At 44.1% G+C, this 19,696-nt stretch overlaps 1 protein-coding gene across 1 annotated transcript in view; it reads right to left on the reverse strand.

Moving 5' to 3' along the window:
• Window positions 1-1,049: 1,049 nt before the first annotated feature.
• Window positions 1,050-19,696, reverse strand: part of LOC108249652 (SLIT-ROBO Rho GTPase-activating protein 1) — a 32,761-nt gene continuing 14,114 nt past the window's right edge. The window contains exons 5-23 of the mRNA XM_017439165.3: window positions 18,984-19,046; window positions 18,197-18,394; window positions 17,987-18,115; window positions 15,688-15,909; window positions 14,992-15,093; window positions 12,142-12,339; window positions 11,556-11,640; window positions 11,438-11,465; window positions 11,264-11,297; window positions 9,358-9,418; window positions 8,114-8,191; window positions 7,901-8,035; window positions 7,706-7,811; window positions 6,838-7,062; window positions 6,577-6,656; window positions 6,204-6,405; window positions 4,803-4,931; window positions 3,500-3,833; window positions 1,050-2,697 (exon numbers count right to left, since the gene is read on the reverse strand). Coding sequence (XP_017294654.1) covers window positions 2,236-2,697; window positions 3,500-3,833; window positions 4,803-4,931; window positions 6,204-6,405; window positions 6,577-6,656; window positions 6,838-7,062; window positions 7,706-7,811; window positions 7,901-8,035; window positions 8,114-8,191; window positions 9,358-9,418; window positions 11,264-11,297; window positions 11,438-11,465; window positions 11,556-11,640; window positions 12,142-12,339; window positions 14,992-15,093; window positions 15,688-15,909; window positions 17,987-18,115; window positions 18,197-18,394; window positions 18,984-19,046 — 2,871 coding nt within the window. The 3' untranslated portion in view covers window positions 1,050-2,235. The remainder of the gene's footprint in view (window positions 2,698-3,499; window positions 3,834-4,802; window positions 4,932-6,203; window positions 6,406-6,576; window positions 6,657-6,837; window positions 7,063-7,705; window positions 7,812-7,900; window positions 8,036-8,113; window positions 8,192-9,357; window positions 9,419-11,263; window positions 11,298-11,437; window positions 11,466-11,555; window positions 11,641-12,141; window positions 12,340-14,991; window positions 15,094-15,687; window positions 15,910-17,986; window positions 18,116-18,196; window positions 18,395-18,983; window positions 19,047-19,696) is intronic.

The following is a 19,696-nucleotide window of genomic DNA, read 5'->3' on the forward strand; positions in this document are numbered from 1 at the left end:
TATTACCGTCCTTGCTAGGACATAGCATTGACCTCCATTCATTTCTGTAGTCTATGCCTAACCCTAGCTCTAAACCAAAACCCTAACCCAAATATGACCATATTAGGACCAGGCTTTGGTCCCCGTAAGGACTACCGGTCCTGACAAGGTAGGTGAATATACCAAAATAGGTCCTAAAAAGGTAACAAAAATCAACACACACACACACACACACAGAGCTCGTCTCAGCGTTTTACTTTAACACTCCACATTCAGTGTGCTGTTCAAGTGGATTTTGGGGCGTTTACACACACAGCCCCACCCTGTTAGCTTATTGGAAAGTTAAGGTTAACTAGTGACTTTAGTGTAACGAGCAGGTAAACAGTTACAGTCATGAGGACAAGAAAGTCCACCCACTTTCATTTCTAAGGTTTCAGGACATAATCAAACTGATCTGGTCTTCACCGGGTTCTAAAGTTATTCAAATCTAACCTCAAGTGATCAAAAATACTCAACAGATTCCACCGTGTCGTAATTTATTGAGCAAAAACCAAAGCTGTGAGTGAAAACCTGCATCCAGTTCCTGGTCCAGCAGGTTGAGGAACCTCCTCCAGCAGCATGAACTCTCAGAAGTGGTTTTCTGAAGGACTTCATCGGTCTCTCACATGGTTGTCCAGCGTTGCTTCAGCTCATTGGTTCCTGCTCAGCTCTCTGAGGTTCTGGTTCTGGTTCTGGACTGTTCTGCTGTGTTTGGGATCATTGTCCTGTTTGTTGGACAGATGGCCTCGCATCTGACTCCAGAATCAGCCCAAACCATCAGCCCTCCACCACCGTGCTGACAGCTGCAGTGCATTCTAGATAAACATCTGCCCTCTGCTCTGGTTCTGCTCCAGAAGTCTTCTGGTTCCTTCTGATGAACCTGAGTCGAGCTGCCATGTTGTTTTTGGAGAGAAGAAGCTTTAACCTTTGACCTTTGACCTGCTAACAGAGGCCTGTAGAGTCTGAGCTGGAGCTCATTGCACGGTCTGACCTTCAGGGTGAAGATCAGCAGCTGTCCTAAATGTCTCCTCTTGTGAATAATCTTCCTCTTTGTAGAACAATGGACTCCAGATAGTTTGGAAATGACCTTTGACCCTTCCCAGGTTGACGGGCAGCAGCAGCTGCTGCTCCAATCATTGCTGATTTCTTTCCACCTTGGCGTTGTGTTAAAACACACCTGTTATCTCTTTTCTAAATCCTATAAAACGTAGGAAGGCGAGACTTAGCTTTTCCACTCGCTGCTTTTCGAAAAGACCAGACCGTTTTGTGTCCCGATACATAAAACTAAAAAAATGAAAGACGGTGGATTTTCTTTTTCCCGTGACTGTATTCTCTCACACACAATCACACACACAGGAAGTGGCATGCTTTTAGCACTCGTATAGTTTCCCCGTGTTGTGGCACTCAAGGCAGGCATGAATTATCTATTCTAGTGCTTCCAGGGGAACACGACGAGGGCAGCGGAGCGCACACAGACACACTCAAACAAACGAGAACAAACTCAGAAAGAGCTCCCTCCTCCTGTTCAGGTCCAGGTTCTAGAAAAACAAACTCAAGAAGGCTGTAAAGTAAGTGGAGCAAGCCGCCATCGCAGCCGCTCCACCCAACATTCAATAAGATGGCTGAACAGTCGTTAAAAAGCTAAAAAAAACATTCATTAAATAGCTGGATGTTGGGTTTTCGATGCACCTCAGGAGTGAAAATTAGCAGCTGAGTGAAAAAATAACCAAAGTCACACAAACGTTGTTGAACCATCGAGTCCCGATCGAGTCGCAGATGCAGCAGCCAGTCGGTGTCTTCATGACACAACATTCACTGAAACTACTTTTTTTTTTGTTCTTTTTCTTCTTCTTTAAACTGGAGCTGGACTACAATTCCCAGTTTGGTATCAGCTCAGCCTACTCTCAGTCCCGTAGCTCTTTAACAGCAGTTCTTTTAGCTAACTTTTGATTAATGCTTCAATACATGGAGAAAGTAAACTCCTACACACCAAGAGAGAACACACCAACCTGACGACACAGAAATATCATATCATATCATATCATAGGTCATGTCATAGATTATAATTTATTACTACATTAAAAGCCTTTTTTCTTCTGTTCTACCCTTTTCTACCTTCCCATTGATTAGAATCGTTAAGCGGTACCCTGATCTCCTCTTCTGGCCCAGTTTTGGCCCGGGTAGGCCTGATTCGGCCTGGTTTCGGCCTGGTTTGGCTCACATGGTGCAGGATTTGTCCAGCGGCGGAGGCAGAGGCGGGGTGCTGCTCTTGGGCGGCACCACAGGTTTGGGCCTCAGGGCCGGGGGCCGCAGCGGGGCCCCGATGCGGGCAGCTGCCACAGGCTTGAAGGAGCCCATGGCGTCGGGGGACGGGTTGGCCGGTCTGGGAGGTCCGGGCGGGGGTCCCGGGAGGGGACTGATTGGACTCAGAGAGCTGAGAGGGCTCGGGGTGCCGGGTGTACAGGGGGTTCCGGGCGTCCCAGGCGTTCCAGGGGTTCCGGGCGTTCCTGGAGTGCTGGGTGTGCTGTGGGGGCTGGGGGACTCGGAGGAGCAGGTCATGGTGGGACCGTTCTTCACCTGCTCCAGGGTGTCCAGGACCACGTCGGGGGCCGGCCGGCAGCCCTGCCGCTCGAGCTGCCTGAGCTCCCCCAGGGCCACCGTCACCGTTTCCTCGATGTCCTGCACACAGGAAGTCCATCCAATTATCCACAACTTCATTGATCATCGAATCAAATCAGTCAACTTTATTCGTAAAGCACCTTTTATACAAACTGAACAAAGCAAAACAAGGATAAAAACAATCAAAGATACTTTATTTATTGCTGTTTAACCCTAAATTTTAGCCAATTATACACAGAGTTGATCAGAAATGGGCTGACGTTTGGTTGCAAAATGTCACACAAAGTAGACGATATCTGCAAAAAACTGAGAATAAAACACAATGGTGATGAATGGGATTGTCCTGTTTGGAGACGTCATTCAAAGTTTAAACAGGTTACAGAAAGTTGGTCTTTACATTGACTGGACTGGCTGTTTAAGATCTCTTTACTCACCAAGTTTTAGTTTTCAGTTTTATTTTAGCTCAAAATATTCTCTTCAAAACAGGAAGTGAAGGTTTTTTTTTAAACTTGTCTTATCTTCTACATAAAACAAATCAGAGACATAAAAATTCAGATGTCGCCATCAGTCTTCTGCAGCTCAAGAAATTTAAAAATCTGTTTAGTTTTTGTCCGATAAATGTTTGTGGCTTTTTAGTTTGACTTTAAATAACTTTGCAGTCAGGGAGTGACAGCTGTGTGTTTACACTTCTTTCAACATTTCTGCATTTTTTCTGAGCTTAGATTATTTTAAAGTTATGATAAAGTTATCGATAGTAGCTCCCTTTGCACCCTTCAGGATTACTTCTGAAAAATTCTAGTTTTTATCGTATTTCAGCTGATATGACGTCAGGCTGATACAAACCCGCTCTGAGTCGCTGTACCTGTGTCAGGGAGTCGGCGTCCATCGTTCTGGACCGGAGGACTTCGCCGAACACGTGCTGCCCGCTGCTCGAGCGCCGGATGGGCGTGTCCTCTGGCCTCCGCAGGGAGTCGTGGCGGCTCACCGTCATGGTCACGGCAGCGGAGCGGCGGCGGCGCTCCGGGCTGTCGAGGGGTGGGGTCAGGCCCTGACTCCGCCCCAGCAGCAGATCTCTCGGGCTGAAGTGGCCCGTCACCGGCGGGGAACTGCGCTCCATCATCCCGCCGTTGCCGTGGTTGTCGTTGGAGCGGCAGAGAGGGCGGCGGAAGAGGCCGTCGGTTCGCTTCCTCCGATGGCTGCCAACAGGAAGCACGAGCAGATTACGCTCAAAACTGTCCGCCAAGATGTTCCACCTAATAAAGGTGAGGCTGTGAGGACTGCTTTAGTTATTAACCAGACATTTTCAAACATCACATGAGCTTCAGGACGGCTGGATGAAAATAACGTCGTGGTTCGGTGCCAGAAAACCTCCAAATCCTGACAGTAATAACAGAAATAAATCCCTGTTGACTTTTCACTGCTTTCAAATCGAAAAGGTAATTTTAAAACACACTTTCCTGACTCACTGAGAGCCTTTGGGTAGGTCTATATTAAATGGAGGCTCACTTTCATAAAAGGAGAGGGGACAGGATGTTAGTGTGCTACAGTTTCACTCTAAGGAGGACCATCTGAGTGCAGGTCTGTGTTGTAGTTGATTTTTACAGAAACTGGATTGTTTAAAGACTAACAGGAGCATAATGAATCAACATGATTGCAGGAACAGGATGGGGAGACTCTAACTCAGGGGTGTCCAATCCTGGTCCTCAGGGCCACCATCCTGCAGGTTTTACTTGTTCCTCTGCTCCAACACACCTGGTTTGAATCAATGGGTGATTAACAGGCTTCTGCAGAACATGAAGAGGTGATTTAACCTCTGAATCAGGTGTGTTGCTTTAAAACACCTGGTTTAAATGGACGACTTGTTGCCGTGCTCCTGGAGAACTTGACGATTTGGTGAGGAGGTGATTAAACCGTTTGAATCAGGTGTGTCGGAGCAGAAAAACCTAAAACCTCAAGGCCTGGAGTCTGACCCCCCTGATCTAAATTGAAGCAGCTCTTTTCTTTTAAAGCGTCAGTAACCCTCCTGGTTCCTGTCTGATGTCTGGTTCCTCCTACAGCGAGGACTGAGACGGTGTCTGGAGTCTGCGGCAGAAGAACGGCTGTGGAAGCGGCGTGACGAGATTCTCAGGTATTTTTCGAGGTGAGAGAAGAAGCGTCTGACAGACCTGTTGTAGTTCTCCGGCGGCCTGATGTCGGTTGGGGAGCTCAGCTCGCTGCGGGACCGCTTGTCTTCGGTGCTGCCGCCGCCGTCGCTGTCAGCCTTCTGACTGAGCGTGTCTGACATGGCGTCGGCCCTGGAGACACGCAGCGGAGACCCGGTCAGGACAAGCCACTGCTGAGCCAACACCAATCATCAATGAACCGATCAATAAGTGCTGCGGCCAGAGACTCTCCGGGCCCAGTTGGTCCGTTAATGAACCGGCTGCTTGATCCACTCCAATCATCTGAGCCGCTCGTTAATCAATCAGAGGGGCTAATTACTGTTCATTTAATGTCAAATATGACACTTTTACCAGAAAACACACGAATCTGGTCAACGGTCAAAAGGCTGTTAGAGTTCAAGAAGCTGTTAAATCACAATATTAACTCATTTTTATTCAAATAATTTATTAAAAACATCATATGTTGCATTTAGAGTCACGTTTTGTGACATCAATTATCATTTCAGACGTCCTGTAGGTCAGCAAACAGGTGAATCAGTGAACAAATTATAAAAATATTATAAATTACACGCAAAAATAAGGAAACAAAGCGTGCAGAAATATAAAATATTTTGAAAAATTAAATTTTTAAATGCATTTCTTAACATTCAGATATATTTTTAACACAAACAAGATTATATAAAAGTCAAAATTGGGAACTAAACTTGAAACTTAACACCTCATATAAATATATTTCATATATTTATTTATTTTATTTGATCATTTAAATGTTAAAATAAAGATTGGAATTTAGAAAAATATTAAACTTTTATTAAATCTTGTCTACAAACAATTATATGAACATTTAAACTGTTTTATTATAATACAAAACAATAATAAGTTAACATTAATAAACTTTCTATTAATATTTTTGCTACTGAATGTATAAAATAATGTTGTATAGATTCATATAAAAAAAATCATAATTAAGTAAATTTAAATACTGATATTTGCTTTGACTATTCTGGTGTTTTATTCCCCCAAACATAAATATAAATAAAATTTTATTTTTTAAGGAATGTGAAGATAATTTAACTGTTTATAGTGAATTTGTAATTTGTTATTAAACTAATAAATTAGTATTTTTAGAAAATATTGTTGCATACTTCTAAAAAACTGGGAAAAAAACCAATCATTTTGTAAATAACTATAGAAAAATACAAGGAATGAATAAAAAACTATATTTTAAGTAATAAGTTTGAAAACTTTGAGGCTAAAATCAGTTTAAATAAATAAAATCCAACTTGAAAACCAGCGCAGACTTGTTGTTTCTGTGCTCCGAAAACATTTCATTGGTAAAAACAGAATAAAAGGTGAAACTGAAGGAAAGTTTTCAGACGCTCGGCGTGTCTGATGTGTACAAACCATTTGGGACTGTGAACTCGCCTGTCCTTCACCACGATGTACTGATGAGGCACCAGGCCGTGGCTGCCGTTGTGCCGGCCCTCCCACCAGTCATGTGACGCGCGCTGGAACAGCTGCAGCGACGCCCCCTTCTTGAAGGAGAGCTCGCGGCCCGACCGGCCCACGTAGTCGAACCGGGCCACCGCCTCCACGCCCTCGCCCTCTGTGGGGGGAAAACGGAGGAGGAGGTGAGGATGAGAGGAGCAGAGGGAGGGAGGGGAGGGGGAAATGTGGCGTCTCCATGGCTGCTGTTGCCGTGGCAACCCCTCTCCACCAGGAGGCGGAGCGGTGCGTGTGTGTGGGCGAGTGTGTGAAGGTCACGGGTCAGGCGTACCCTCGTCGCTGGTCTGGGTCTCGGTGCCGGCGTCGGGCTCGGCCTCCTCCAGCGCCCCCGGCTCGCTGAACGGACTCTCGCTGCGAAGAGGGAGGAGGAGGAGGAGAGGATCAGGCTGACAAACGCGGGAACAAAGGGAGGAGGACGATTACAGCTCCGACAAAATGTCAGAAACTACTCAGGGAAAAAGGGGGGCGGAGCCATTTCCAGACTGACCCTGGGACCCTGCAGTGCATTCTGGGAGCAAACAGAGGGACTCACCAGTACTGGTCGCCGGTCATGCACTTCTCGTAAACCGGGCCGGGGAGCTCCTTGGTGTCGGGGAAGATGTTGTCGTGGTGCAGGATGACGGTTTTTATCACCTCGTTGACGTGCGCCTGGCAGGCCACCTGATCCAGGGTGTCGGGCGTCGGCAGGAGGGTGGGGCCGAACACGATGGCCAGGTTCCCGGCGTCCATCATGTTCTCGTCGCTGTACTGCGACAAACTGACAGGGGGGAAAAAACGGCGTGAGAGACGCCGTCGGCTGACTGAGAGGAAACGGTTTCGTTCTGACGGAACTTTAGAAATTAAATGACGTAAAAACAAAAAATCTTTTCGACATTTAGCCGCTCAGCAGAAGCTGTGGTTGGTTACGTCCGTCTCCCCAACGACACTCAGCTGTCAATCAATCATTTCTGACTGAGTCTCGTTGGGATATTTTGCTAACAGACAGACAGGGTTGACTCCAGCCGTTCTCTCTGAACGTTAATCAGTTATAAATGTGCATTCGGTGATTACTTACTGAGAGTTTCATTAAAACCCTTTTCTGTCGCTGCAGCTCTTATTGGAGCTGAAACACTGATGGAAATGAAGAGTCTTCTGCTCGACAGTGAAGTTTAATAAAATGATTTCACATCGCACCTGCACATCACACCTCCTGCCTCTCCTTCCCTCGCTGTGATTTCATTCTATATTTGTTTGAGAGGCTGCAGAAACAAAACCAGCCCGGCTTTATTATCTCTCACGAGTGCGCACTTCTCCTCCTCGCCTCCTTTGGCGGCCATCATCGGGTTTAAAACAACGCAGCGTTTCCCGTAAATTGGAAGGAAAACGGCTGTTAGTACGAGTCGGGGGAGCGGGGTACTCACTGATTGAGGAAGGCGAACAGGTAGCGCATCACCACCAGCGTCGCCCTCGGGACGCCCAGCAGGATCTTACGGATGCACTGCGCCCTCTCGTACAGGTTTTCAATCCCTGCAGGAAGAAATGGGAGGTTTCTGTCACTCCCTGAAAACAGCAGCTGCCTCTGTTCTTCAGAGCTTCAAACGTACGGCTGCACTCACGGACGCAGGAGAGGAGGTCGTTGAACCTGTCCTTTGGGAACAGCGGGTTCTCCAAACCCCTGAAGTACAGCTTCAACACCCCCGCCACCGAGTTGATGTCGTGGTTGCTTTCCTCGTCGATCATCGGGTCGTTACCTGGACACGACACAGAAGAGCCGTCCTCACCTGACACTTTAGCTAACGGTCGCCCGACCTCCTCGGTTCACCTCTCACCTCTCTCAAAGGAGTTCTTGATGTCGTTGACCTCCACCTGTGACCCCGACACCCGGAAAATGCCTTGATGCTGCAGACCTGTGAGGATTAGCAAACAGGAGCTCCGGATAAAAACACGCCGAGTGACCAGGATGCTCCGAAATAAGGCTAAAAACCAAAACAGCTGGACTGTCCAGTTGTTTTTGTTCCCACATCCTGGATGACTGAGGTTACATTTCAGGCTTTTTAAATACTACAAGGAATCTGTCATCATCTTTGTCTCGCCGCTCCTAAAAAAATACATTAAAACACGGGTCTCAATCAGGAATATTCTGCTCTAACTTTTGGTAAAACGTAGACAACATCTACAAAAAATTCCTCGTAGACATCAATGGGATTTTGTTGAAGCGAGTCAGAAAACCCAAACCTCTCCGGAGTTTTAGCGTTCATGTTTCACAATAAAAGCATCATTCAGAGTTTAAACGAATCACAGAAAGTTGGACTTTTCATGACTGAACCGGTGTTTTGAGGTCTCACACAATCACATTTATTATTTTTGGAAAAATTTGAACTTCCACAATCTTCACCCTTCTTATGCATCTTAACTTTAGCATTTTTTGTCATCTTTTCACCCAGTCTGTCTCTCAGCGATGTCAGACTTGTGAATTTTTCTCAGATTTCCCTTAAAGTGCAGAGCGTGTACACAAAAAACTCTCATAAACTTCCATTTTTTCTTCAAAACTGGAAGTCAGGAGTGTTTTTAACTTCTTCTGAAAACTTTTAAAGTTCAGGAGTTTAGTTCAGTGCAGCTGTCAGAAAATGACACACATTCTGCTTTAACATTTCTTTGGATCTTTGTTCTCTTTTAATATAAAAACTGTGTAAGAAGTAAAAACACTGACAATTTGTCAGCTTAGATCATTACGAAGGGAAATCAGGCTTTATGGTAAATGAAGTTTTAGACAGTAGGTGCATTGGTTCTTCCTGGATTTTCTTCTGAAATGTTCTAGTTCAGTGGTGTCCAATCTTGGTCCTGGTCCTGGAAGACCTCCATCCTGCAGGTTTTAGATGTTTCCCTGCTCTTCAGCAGGTCTTCATGTTCTGCAGAAACCTGTTAATCACTCAGTCATTCAAATCAGGTGTGTTGCAGCAGAGAAACATCTAAAACCTGCAGGATAGCGGCCCCCCAGGACCAGGATTGGACACCACTGTTCTAGTTTATTTAACTAACCGGTAGTTAGTTGTTTCTGGGAGGTGACACTTACCGTGCAGGTTGATGTAGCGAATGCAGCTCTCCACCAGCAAAGGTATGGCTTTAGTTGAATCCTGCAAACACAACCGCAGCACCGACCTTCAAGTTAATTATCAAGTATTTTTAAACCTCTTCGTCAAAATGTCAAATAGCTGTGAGAGCCTTTTATCTAGCTTTGTAATTTTTCTCACAGTGAAATCATACGTGCACATTTGGGTTTGCTAAGGTGTTGGTTTGAAGTTTATGCTGAAAAGTGGAAAAGATGAAGCAGGGAAAGAGGAGAAGAACAAAAACCTGCATTTGAATTATTTTAAAGGACAACATGCATTACCTCTGTTCGGTGCAAACATTTTCTGCATCTTTTAGAACGATACAAACTAAAACTAGATTAGTATTTATTATGAAAAGGGTTGTTTTTAATTCTGTGTTTTATCTGCAGGTATTGTCATGTAGTTTAACATAGCAACGTAAGCCAACAAGTTTGTCTTTGCCCACTTGGGGCTGGTAATAACTGAGGATAGTGAATGTAATTTAATCTGTATGCTGATGACGCCCTGATTTATATTTTTACCATTTTCTCACCAAGCTGTCAGCATTTAAAGTATCTGGGATCAACAAACCAAAAGGCTTACATTTTGTTATCATTTTGCATATATTCTAATGAATGGACTGAAAATATTAACATTTATTAACTGTGGACTAAGCTGTTGTGTTTGCAGGTATGTGCAGCAGGACGAGATAAAAACATGACTCGGTAAATGTTCAGGTCAGTCTTTGTTGCTCTTATTAACAACTGAGGTTGGCAAATATATTTTTATTTTATTTTATTACTGATGACACTCTGGTTTACTTAATTCTTTTTACATTTGTACTGCTTTCTTTCCACATTCTTCTGTAATTTAGAGCAGGAGTCTCCAATCCTGGTCCTCAAGGGCCACCATCCTGCATGTTTTCCTTGTTCCTCTGCTCCAACACACCTGATTCATGGTTAAATCACCTCTTCATGTTCTGCAGAAGCCTGTTAATAACCCATTGATTCAAATCAGGTGTGTTGGAGCAGGGAAGTAAGTCAAACATGCAGGAGGGTGGCCCTCGAAGACAATGATTGGAGACCCCTGATTTAGTGTCTGAGGCTCATTAATTAAAGGAAACTTCTCATTTAGGCATCACTTTGCATATTTTTGGATAATATTTACTCAAAATATCTTTTCATTGTTGTTTTTTCCCCCCTGAGTCTTCTTTACAGGTGTCTACAACTACAGCAGTATGGACCTGTACAAGATAAACATATAATCATGCAGCTTGTTGAACTTTGGACAGTGTGAAACCTCAGCCTGGTGAACATACGGTAAGTCAAACTCTACGCCGACGACACGCTGCTGTGCATCTGTACTACATTCCCACCAAGCTGTCAACAAACCAAGAGCCTTATGTTTAGTCATCGTTTGCACATTTTGGATGGTACGATCTGAAAATATGTACATATTTATTCACTGTGGACAGAGCTGTTTTATTTATGGGCTTCGTCTCACATATTGGTAACAAAACAAGATAAACGTAGGGCTTGGTTAGTGTATAAGGCCGTCTTTGTTGTGCATTCCATTTGGCAACATGAAAACAGAGACAGATGGACATACTTCTGTCTCATTCTTTACGCTGATGACACCCTGCTGTGGACATACACCTCCAAAGTGTCAAAATGTTAAATGGCTCGAGTCCCCAAACAGAAACCCCCACTTTTAGCCTCAAATCAATAACATTTCACACATAGAAATGATCTCCTGACTCTATTTCTTGGTCTTATTTATTGTAGAATCATCATCTGTTCTGTTAACTATTTAGATCATTCATGTACACCCAAAACTAGCAGAAATGACCGCTTTATTTGCCAGCTATCAAATTAAAAAATAAAACTCTACCTGGTGCTTGCTGTGGGAGTTCTTCCGCCCACGACTGTGATGAGCAGAAAAAGAAGAAGAAGAAGAAACAAAGAGAAAGAGGAGTATCAGTTTCACAGAGTTCAAACTGAAGTGGTGGTAAGGGAAATAAGATGTATTATTATAGTAAAAAGTAGAAATGACAGACTGCCTTACCTGGTAGTCAGCAGTTCTGCTTTATATCCTGCCAGAAGAGAAGAGAAAGGGCAGAATTGCAGATTACCGTCTGTGTTGTGACATATACTATAAAACAAAGAAGTTATGTCAGTCTTACCTTCAGCTAAGGCTTTCTTTAAAATGTCATGTTTGGCCTGGAGTTTGGAAATGAGATTACTTCCCTCTAAATACTCGCGGAACTTCTGAGGATTGAAAAAAGGGACAAAAATGTGCCGTGATTTATTGATCCCAGAGGAAACTCAGAGAGTTCCTCCTGGCGCTTCAGATAAAACACAAAGAGCTGAGGAAGAAATGTGGTGATGGGAATAAACGTGATAAAACAAGACTGTTGACAGGGACGTTTCTGTGGTTTGAGGTGAGTGTAATAACAGGGTAATTTCAAGTTTTAGAGGCATATCTTCAAAAATCAAAGAGAGCATTTCAGCTGGGAGTAATGTAGATGTTTTTGTTGTGGGTTTTATTAGATGTTTCTTATAAAACCATCTCAGCAAATTAGTTCAACAATACGCCATCTAACATCCATAATATTTAGGAAAATGGATGTAAAACAGGAGCAGACAACAGAGCCCAAAGACAAGAATCGGGTCCTAGCGCAGACAGTTCCTGTCTTCATGTCTTACAGGTTTAATAACTCCTGAGACGTCCCTGACTTCGTCCCTCAGGGCGTCAACGTGTCTCCTCACCGTGAAGTAGAAGAGCTCCGTCTCCTGCTGGTTGGCTCGCCTCTTGGCCAGACTCGGTTTGTTCAGGTAGCCGTCCGACACGCTGGACTTGACCGACTCGGAGGACGGGCTGTGGGTGAAGCTCTGGGACACGTCGCAGTCGTCCAGCACCGTCATGTCCTGCAGGGTGGTCAGAGTCGCCCCCCAGGTCTTCTTCACCTAACCAACGAGGAAATGTCCGGGAGCTTATCAGAGGAAAACATTTTATTTCTACTTCACAGAAACACAAAAGAGTTTGTGACTCGTCCAGACCCGTGGACAGGTCTTCTTCCAGTCCTCACTTCTATATATATCTTTATATACTTCTATTTTCACGCATACAGATTTTCTGTAGCTGATTTTTTTACTCATATTATTATTATTTGGCAGTAATTTTAGTTTTTTTAAGGATTTTTGGGCTGCTACTGTTCCGATACCATTGGATAAACTCAATCAAGAATTTTGCGTAAAGTAATGTATACAAAATTAACAAAACTGACAAGGAAAAGTGAAAAAATGTAAAGTTTTCACAGCAACAGTTTGCTTGAGGCTCAGTTTCGAGTTAGTCTTTCTGCCTGTCTGTCTGTGTGGTGGCGCTGTGGCCCCTCCCTCCTTTGCTCCCCAGAAATGGCGGGAGTTACCACGGCAACCAGTGACTCGTCACATTCTGGATCCGGTCCTTCTTTGTTACCTTTTCCTCACCATGGCTGCCCCTTTAAATCTTATTATTGAGTAATATTTTATTAAACTTTTTAGTTTAGGAAACATTTATAAAAGCTTCTGCAAAATCTTATATTTAAAGGAATATATATCCTAAAAGAGCCAACAGGACGTGGTGTTACTCTGGAGTTTCAAATTAAAGCTCATAAATACTCTTTAGCTCTGTCTTAGCTGTAGTTTCTGAGATTTTAGCTTTTAGCCAGGATTTTACTTACTTTAGGTACGGTTTTGCTAATTTTAGCTATTAGCAACAATTATGCTAATTTCAGTTTTCAACCACAGTTTTGCAAATGTTTAGTTTTTGGCTACAATTATGCAAATGTTAGCCTTCAGCTGCTCATTTGTTAATTTAAACTCAGTTATTGGTTTGCAGTTTCAGCTTCTTCAGCAGATTTTAGGTCATTTACTCTCTAGCTGCAAACTGTAATTGTTTAATGGACGAAGTTAATTACCTGAGATGTTTGAGGTGGTGTACAGTCATGCCCGGCGGTTTAGGTTTCTCCATATGCAAACTGTGTGTGTATTCACAGCCCGGATAATGATGTAAGAGGGGTTTTATTTGCTTGTGATGGCTGGGCGTGGTTGTGCGAGCGTTGGAAGCTGCTGAGACGTGCAGATGCTGCTCATTAATCCCGACTCCTTCAGCAGTTTTGTGCCCTTCAGGCTGAGTTAACAGCTGCCCTCTGCTCGAGACAACAGCAAGGCGCCAAGCTCCTCTCACTCAGATCAGCTTTATTTTTAGAGGCTGCATCTGCGCCGATATCGCCCCTTTAATACCGGATAAATGACCAGAGTTTTACCTGTCAGAAGAACTCGTTTTCGTGTGACCAGTGAGGAAGTTTGGCCTCTTTCTTGTTTCAGGAGTGTCAGAGCTACGAAAATGAGTCTCCAGAGGATGAACCCAAATCAATTTCCACCCACATCTTTAATATTTCATTTGGTTAAATAGGTCTGTTTTCAAGCTCATTGGGGTAAAAACCAATCAAATTCCTTTTTTTATGAGAAAGAAGCCACAAAATAAAGGAAAGTATTTAATACAAACTGTATAGATTCAATTAAAAATAAAAAACAACCAATAACTGGTTACAGGACACATAAATACTGTAGATGTTGGTACAAAACAAATGGTTTTTATACCTAATTTTCAGGAGTAATTTATCAAGCAGCTGTCAATATTTTTGGTAGCAATATATAATACAGCCCAGTATGGACCAGGTAAGTACTGGGTGAGTACCAGGTACCTACGGGGGCCGCGCTGCGTTATAAAGTGACTTGTTACGGGTTAAACGCTCTCTCCGGGTTAGGGTTAACAACAAGTCAGCTAAGGTGGTTCATCTGATCAGGACGCCTCCTGGACGCCTCCTTTTGGAGGTTTCTCAGGCGTGTCCCACTGGGAGGAGACCTCGGGGCAGAACCAGAACTCTCTGGATCCCCTCTGGTCTGGGAACACCTTGGGATCCTCCAGGAGGAGCTGGAGGAGGTCTGGGTTTCTGTCCTGGACCTGCTGCCTCCACGACCCGACCATGGATGGAAGATGGACGGATGGACGGACGGACGGACAGATGGACGGATGGATGGACGGATGGACGGATGGATGGAAGATGGACGGACGGACGGACAGATGGATGGATGGATGGATGGATGGATGGATGGATGGATGAATGGACAGATGGATGGAAGGACGGATGGACGGATGGACGGACAGACGGACGGACAGATGGATGGATGTTACCCCACACTCACAGGGTACACACCTGCAGTATTCTGGGTGTGTACCTGTAAGTATACAATAACAAGTCACGCAGGATACTTGGTAAGTACTGAGTATTTAATGGACATTAATGCAGCCTGCATCCTGTTATAACAGCAGTAATAACCCAGCTGTAACAGTTGGTCCTCCCCAGAGATATATTTAAACATTTTCACAGAATAAGTGGATTTACTGGACTGTTGTGTGAATCTGTGAGACCCGACTGTCCTCGATGCGACTGAGAGACGCCTTCAGGGCTCAAATCAGGGAATAATCTAAAGGTCCCGTAATTCACTGTCACCATCTGTGAGAGCAGAAGGAACCCTGGCTGTAATTATACGAGTATATTTAAGGTTCCTGACCTCTTCGTTCTCGATCTTCAGTGACGCCAGGCGAGTCTGGAGCTGAGTGAGGCGGAGGGTGAGCTCAGCCTGGACCTGCGGCTGGGAGGCGATCTGGGTCACCTGACAGGAAGTGAGACAACGAGAAAGTAAAAACAACCACTGTCCTCGTGCAGACGTCCAGGTCCAGTTCAGTTCTAAGGTGGTGGCTGGTGGAGTTTTCTCCAGGAGTGCTATAAATCCAAAATAGACATACCAAAGGTTTTGGTATATGTCTATTATGTGATACCTTAGTATAATAGTATTATTTAGTATTATTATAATGTACATATAAATGCACAAATGCTTCCTGAACACCAATACTTACAAAGACGGAGGTCTGTAGGACACATTTAGCGTTTATAAAACCTGTTTTCTTTCTTATTTTTCAAAACTTTACCGGAGAAAATACGTCAAAGATTGTTTTATGGTGAGAGCGCTCACTACGTCACGTATTCTGCACGTAGATCTGATGTCTCACTCCGATTAGAATTCAAAAACCCAAACATTTTAACAGATTTTAGCATAAATTTTCTTAAACTAATTATTAACTATGAACTTATTTATGTAACTTAGTCCCGTAATGAACTTATTGCTTCTTCAGTCCCTCCAAAATAACATAAATAATGTTACTGGATGTTTAATTTTCCCTTCTTTGCATATTAAGTTCCCACTGACCGTGTCGCCCATGTGGGCCTGGAAGCTGAAGCGCTGCGGCGGGCAGAAGGCAGTTGGGTACAGGCCCAGCAGGCGCTGCCGGTCGCGGGCGGGGTCCAGGTTCTCCACCGCCCCTTCCAGCACCTCCAGACCCGCCCTCCTGGAGGCTTCAAGGCTCAGTTCGGCTGATAGGTAGGTCCTCAGAGCTCGACTCAGACTGGAGTGGTACCCTAAGTCACAGCACTGAGAACCAGAAACACTGCTGATGAATCAAACCAAGAAAACTCATTTAAGGTGCTCTGCTTTAAGCCCTCCCGACTTTGTAATCCCTCAGAGATGGAATTTTTAAGCTTTGTCATCAAATGTTTTGTTGAAATTAATCTTTTCAAACACACAAACTTTGTTCCTTTGACTCTTTTTAAGCCTTTAGCTGCAAATTAACCAACTGAGCTGCTTTCATAGAGCATAAAATGACTGTTTCATCCATATTATCAGGGCTGTAAAACTCCTTATTAAATCAAACCAGCGTTGGTTGAAGGAATGCATGTCGCCCGCTGGTGCTCAGGGTTTGTGTTGGGGATGACTTTCAGCTACCACCACACCAAATATCACCCTAATGTCTGTAAAAACTGACTCAATTGGAGCCATTTTTGTGTTCTCTTAGATCGATTAACTGTGGCTGCCATCTTAAATTAGAAGACGGACGCTATTTATCGTTTTGAGTTTTATTTCTGGCTCTGGAGATGACGTCACTGTTCTCTGTCTGACCGCAGACTTCCTATTGGCTGATTTTTATATTCAGACCTCTGCTTGGACCGGTTCTTATCTGTGTATTTATATCTGCAAATACCACAACCAGTCCATCCTACGCTTCCACTGTGTTTTACAAACGTCTCTCCCAGGAGTTGGAACAGAATTAGGAGAGAAGCTTATAAATAAGCTGCTCGTTTCCTGAAATAAGGACTTGAAATCGTCAGAACTGGTGACTGTAGGAGGTTTAAATGTGTTTTAAAGGAGAGAGGAAGTCGATCTCTTGGTCAATTCAACTGTCTTTTGAGTTTGTAAAATGGTTCAGTGGAAGAGTGTCCAACTCCTCTCAAGGAGACTGGTTCCGGAGCCAGAACCGTGCGTTGAGGTGAGCCCGAACCTCTCAACCTCACACACCAGCTCAGGCTCCTTCCCCACCAGAGAGGTGACATTCCACGTCCCGAGAGCCAGCTTCTGTAGCCGAGGATCAGACCGCCAAGGTCCCCGCCTTCGGCCACTACCCATCCCACATTGCAGCCGACCCCTTTGGCCCCTCCTATAGGTGGTGAGCCCATGGTTAGGGGGACCCACGTATCCTCTTCGGGCTGTGCCTGGCCAGGGCTCCATGGGTGAAAGCCCGGCCACCAGGCGCTCGCCAACGTGCCCCACCTCCAGGCCTGGCTCCAGAGGGGTCCCAGTGACCCGCATCTGGGCGAGAGAACACTGTGTCCAATATTTTGACTCATCATAAGGGGTCTTTGGGCTGCACTTCGTCGGGCCCCTCACCTAGGACCTGTCTGCCTTGGGTGACCCTACTAGGGTCTTAGGATCATTGGGACACTCAAACCCCTCCACCACGATAAGGTGGCAGCCCAGGGAGGGTCGCAGGTCGCGACCCGACCCCGGATAAGCGGAAGAAGATGGATGGATGGATTTTTGTTGTATTTATTTATGTATTAGCTACTGCCTTCTTGCCCAGGTCTCTCTTGAATAAGAGATTTGAAATCTTGAGACTTTTTCCTGGATAAATAAAGGATGCGTATGACTCCAGAAGTCAACCTGTTCTCAGTCCACATAATGTAGTTTTGTGGCGTTCCTCAAGGCTTTGTCTTTGGTCCCGTTCCATTTTCTCTCAATATGTCAACTTAGGGGTGATATTGTTTTAGAAACAACCTTTTGTCTTTCATTGCTCGGCAGATAGATGCATAGCAATCTATTTTTTATTTTATTAACATTCCTGAATCTTGAGGATTTTGAAAACCCGACTCTGTAAATGACAACGGCTTGATTACTTTTATTTCCATATGTTGGTTGAAATCAGTCATGCAGCCACTCCTCTTAATAAAACCAAGACAGCACAATATTGAACTCAATTCCATTTTCTGGTTTCTTGTTGGTTACAGAATAAATTTTAAGGTTTTATTGTTGGTTTTCATGCTTTAAATCGACCAAACAAATCAGAAACTCTTCATTGATTCCATCATTTGGACACAAAAACAGACCAACAAATTACTTAAAAGACAAGAATCAGAATCCACGGACTGTTTCTGAGTCAATAACTGATCAAACTCACGTCAATGATGTCGGGCAAATCGTGGATGTAGTATTTAAACACGGAGGCGTTTGTAGCATCCATGGTCAGTAAATACTCGTTTCTGGCCTTCAGAGTCTTCAGTTTGTTCTCTGAGTATTTTGCCTTCCTCTGATGAGGAAAGAAGACAAACTTTTAGTTTAAAGTTAACAAAAATGACAGAAACCGGCTGTTTGTTTGGTTTTTTTTTACCTTCTCTCTCATCTTCTCCATCTTGCGGGCGGCGTTGCGTCTCTGGTGGCGCTCCTCTATCCGCAGGCCGAACACAGGCTCCACCCCTCCGCCCGACCCGGTCACGCCCTTCATGCGGCCCTCCTGGCGCTCCGCCTCCCGCAGCTTGGCCTCGGCGCTGATCATCTCCGCGTTGTACATGTGGTACGTCTTCATCACCTGCAGAATCAGATGTTTTTATCTTCATCTGAGACTTTAAATAAATGTTAATGATCCCCAATAATCGGCAGATTTTCTCCTTCAAAGCTCCTTTCAGACCAGAAAAACATCTTTGAACATGAGGCAGCAGAAACTTCTTGTTGACGACCAAATTTACATTTAAAAGGGATCCGCTCTGAGCTTTCAAAACATTTCTCTGAAACTTTTCTTTGGCCCAGTTTCTGTTATGTTCCAAAAAAAATGCACATTAATTAAATTTCAGCCTCATTCTGTTTATGTGGCACGCACGCAAAAGGCCAAAATATGAATAATTTTCAGGCTTTTTGTTGCCTGAACACAGATGTTTGTCTTAACGTAGCCTCACCGCGCTAACACCACAATCTGCTGTAACTTTCCACCTTCAACCCAAAATATAACGGGACGCATCATGAACCTCATTTCCACCACAAGACTTAACTTCTTACATCCACACACAAATAATTTCAACATATCTGACAAAATACAAACAGTGAGGCAGCACTGATGGTCAGAGTGTCATAAATAAATCTCATTTTCCCGCTTTGAAAAGCTCGAAGTCGGCTCTACTTACGGTATAAAGCTCATTCAGAAGCTTCATGAGGTCTTCCTGGATCTGCAGGAGGATCTCCTTACTCTGAGAGGGACAGACAAACAGGACACGTCAACACGAGCTGAAAACCCTCATCCAAAAACACTCCCCGTTTACACCGATTTACTTTTATTTAGATAAAGAAAATCCATTTCCAGACATAAACAGCAGACCTAAAACGATCTAAATCAGGGGTGTCAAACCCAGGGACGCAAGGGGGCCAAAATTAAAAATTTGGTCCTAGCCAAGGGCCAATCACAATCAATATTTATTAAAATTTACATAATTTAATTGGTTTTAGATGTATTATGTCAAATCATTCATATAGAAATATCAATGACCTTTTCCCAGTTACAGATTATACAGAATTTAGAGCAAACAGACTTTAATGAGCATGTGTTGGGGATGAACCTCAGCTACTACCACATCGCATTTCAGTCCCTCCAGGATTTCACGGGGCATTTTCCTAAAAGTTGCGATTTTTTAAAAAACTAAAATCAATAAACAACCATAACTTTTAATATCTAAACCAAAAATCCTTCCTAGTTCTGTAAGATAATTCCCAACAAACATTGACATTCTCAAAAGGTGCTTTATTTGAGAACTTTGATAGCTTCTAAACTGACATTCATGAGCATTTCTGGATTGTCCCTGGTCTGCAGCTCTCCTCACATGTTTTGCAGACACAAAGTGTT

The sequence above is a fragment of the Kryptolebias marmoratus genome, linkage group LG18 (assembly GCF_001649575.2).
Source record: "Kryptolebias marmoratus isolate JLee-2015 linkage group LG18, ASM164957v2, whole genome shotgun sequence".
Classification (NCBI taxonomy): Eukaryota; Metazoa; Chordata; class Actinopteri; order Cyprinodontiformes; family Rivulidae; genus Kryptolebias; species Kryptolebias marmoratus.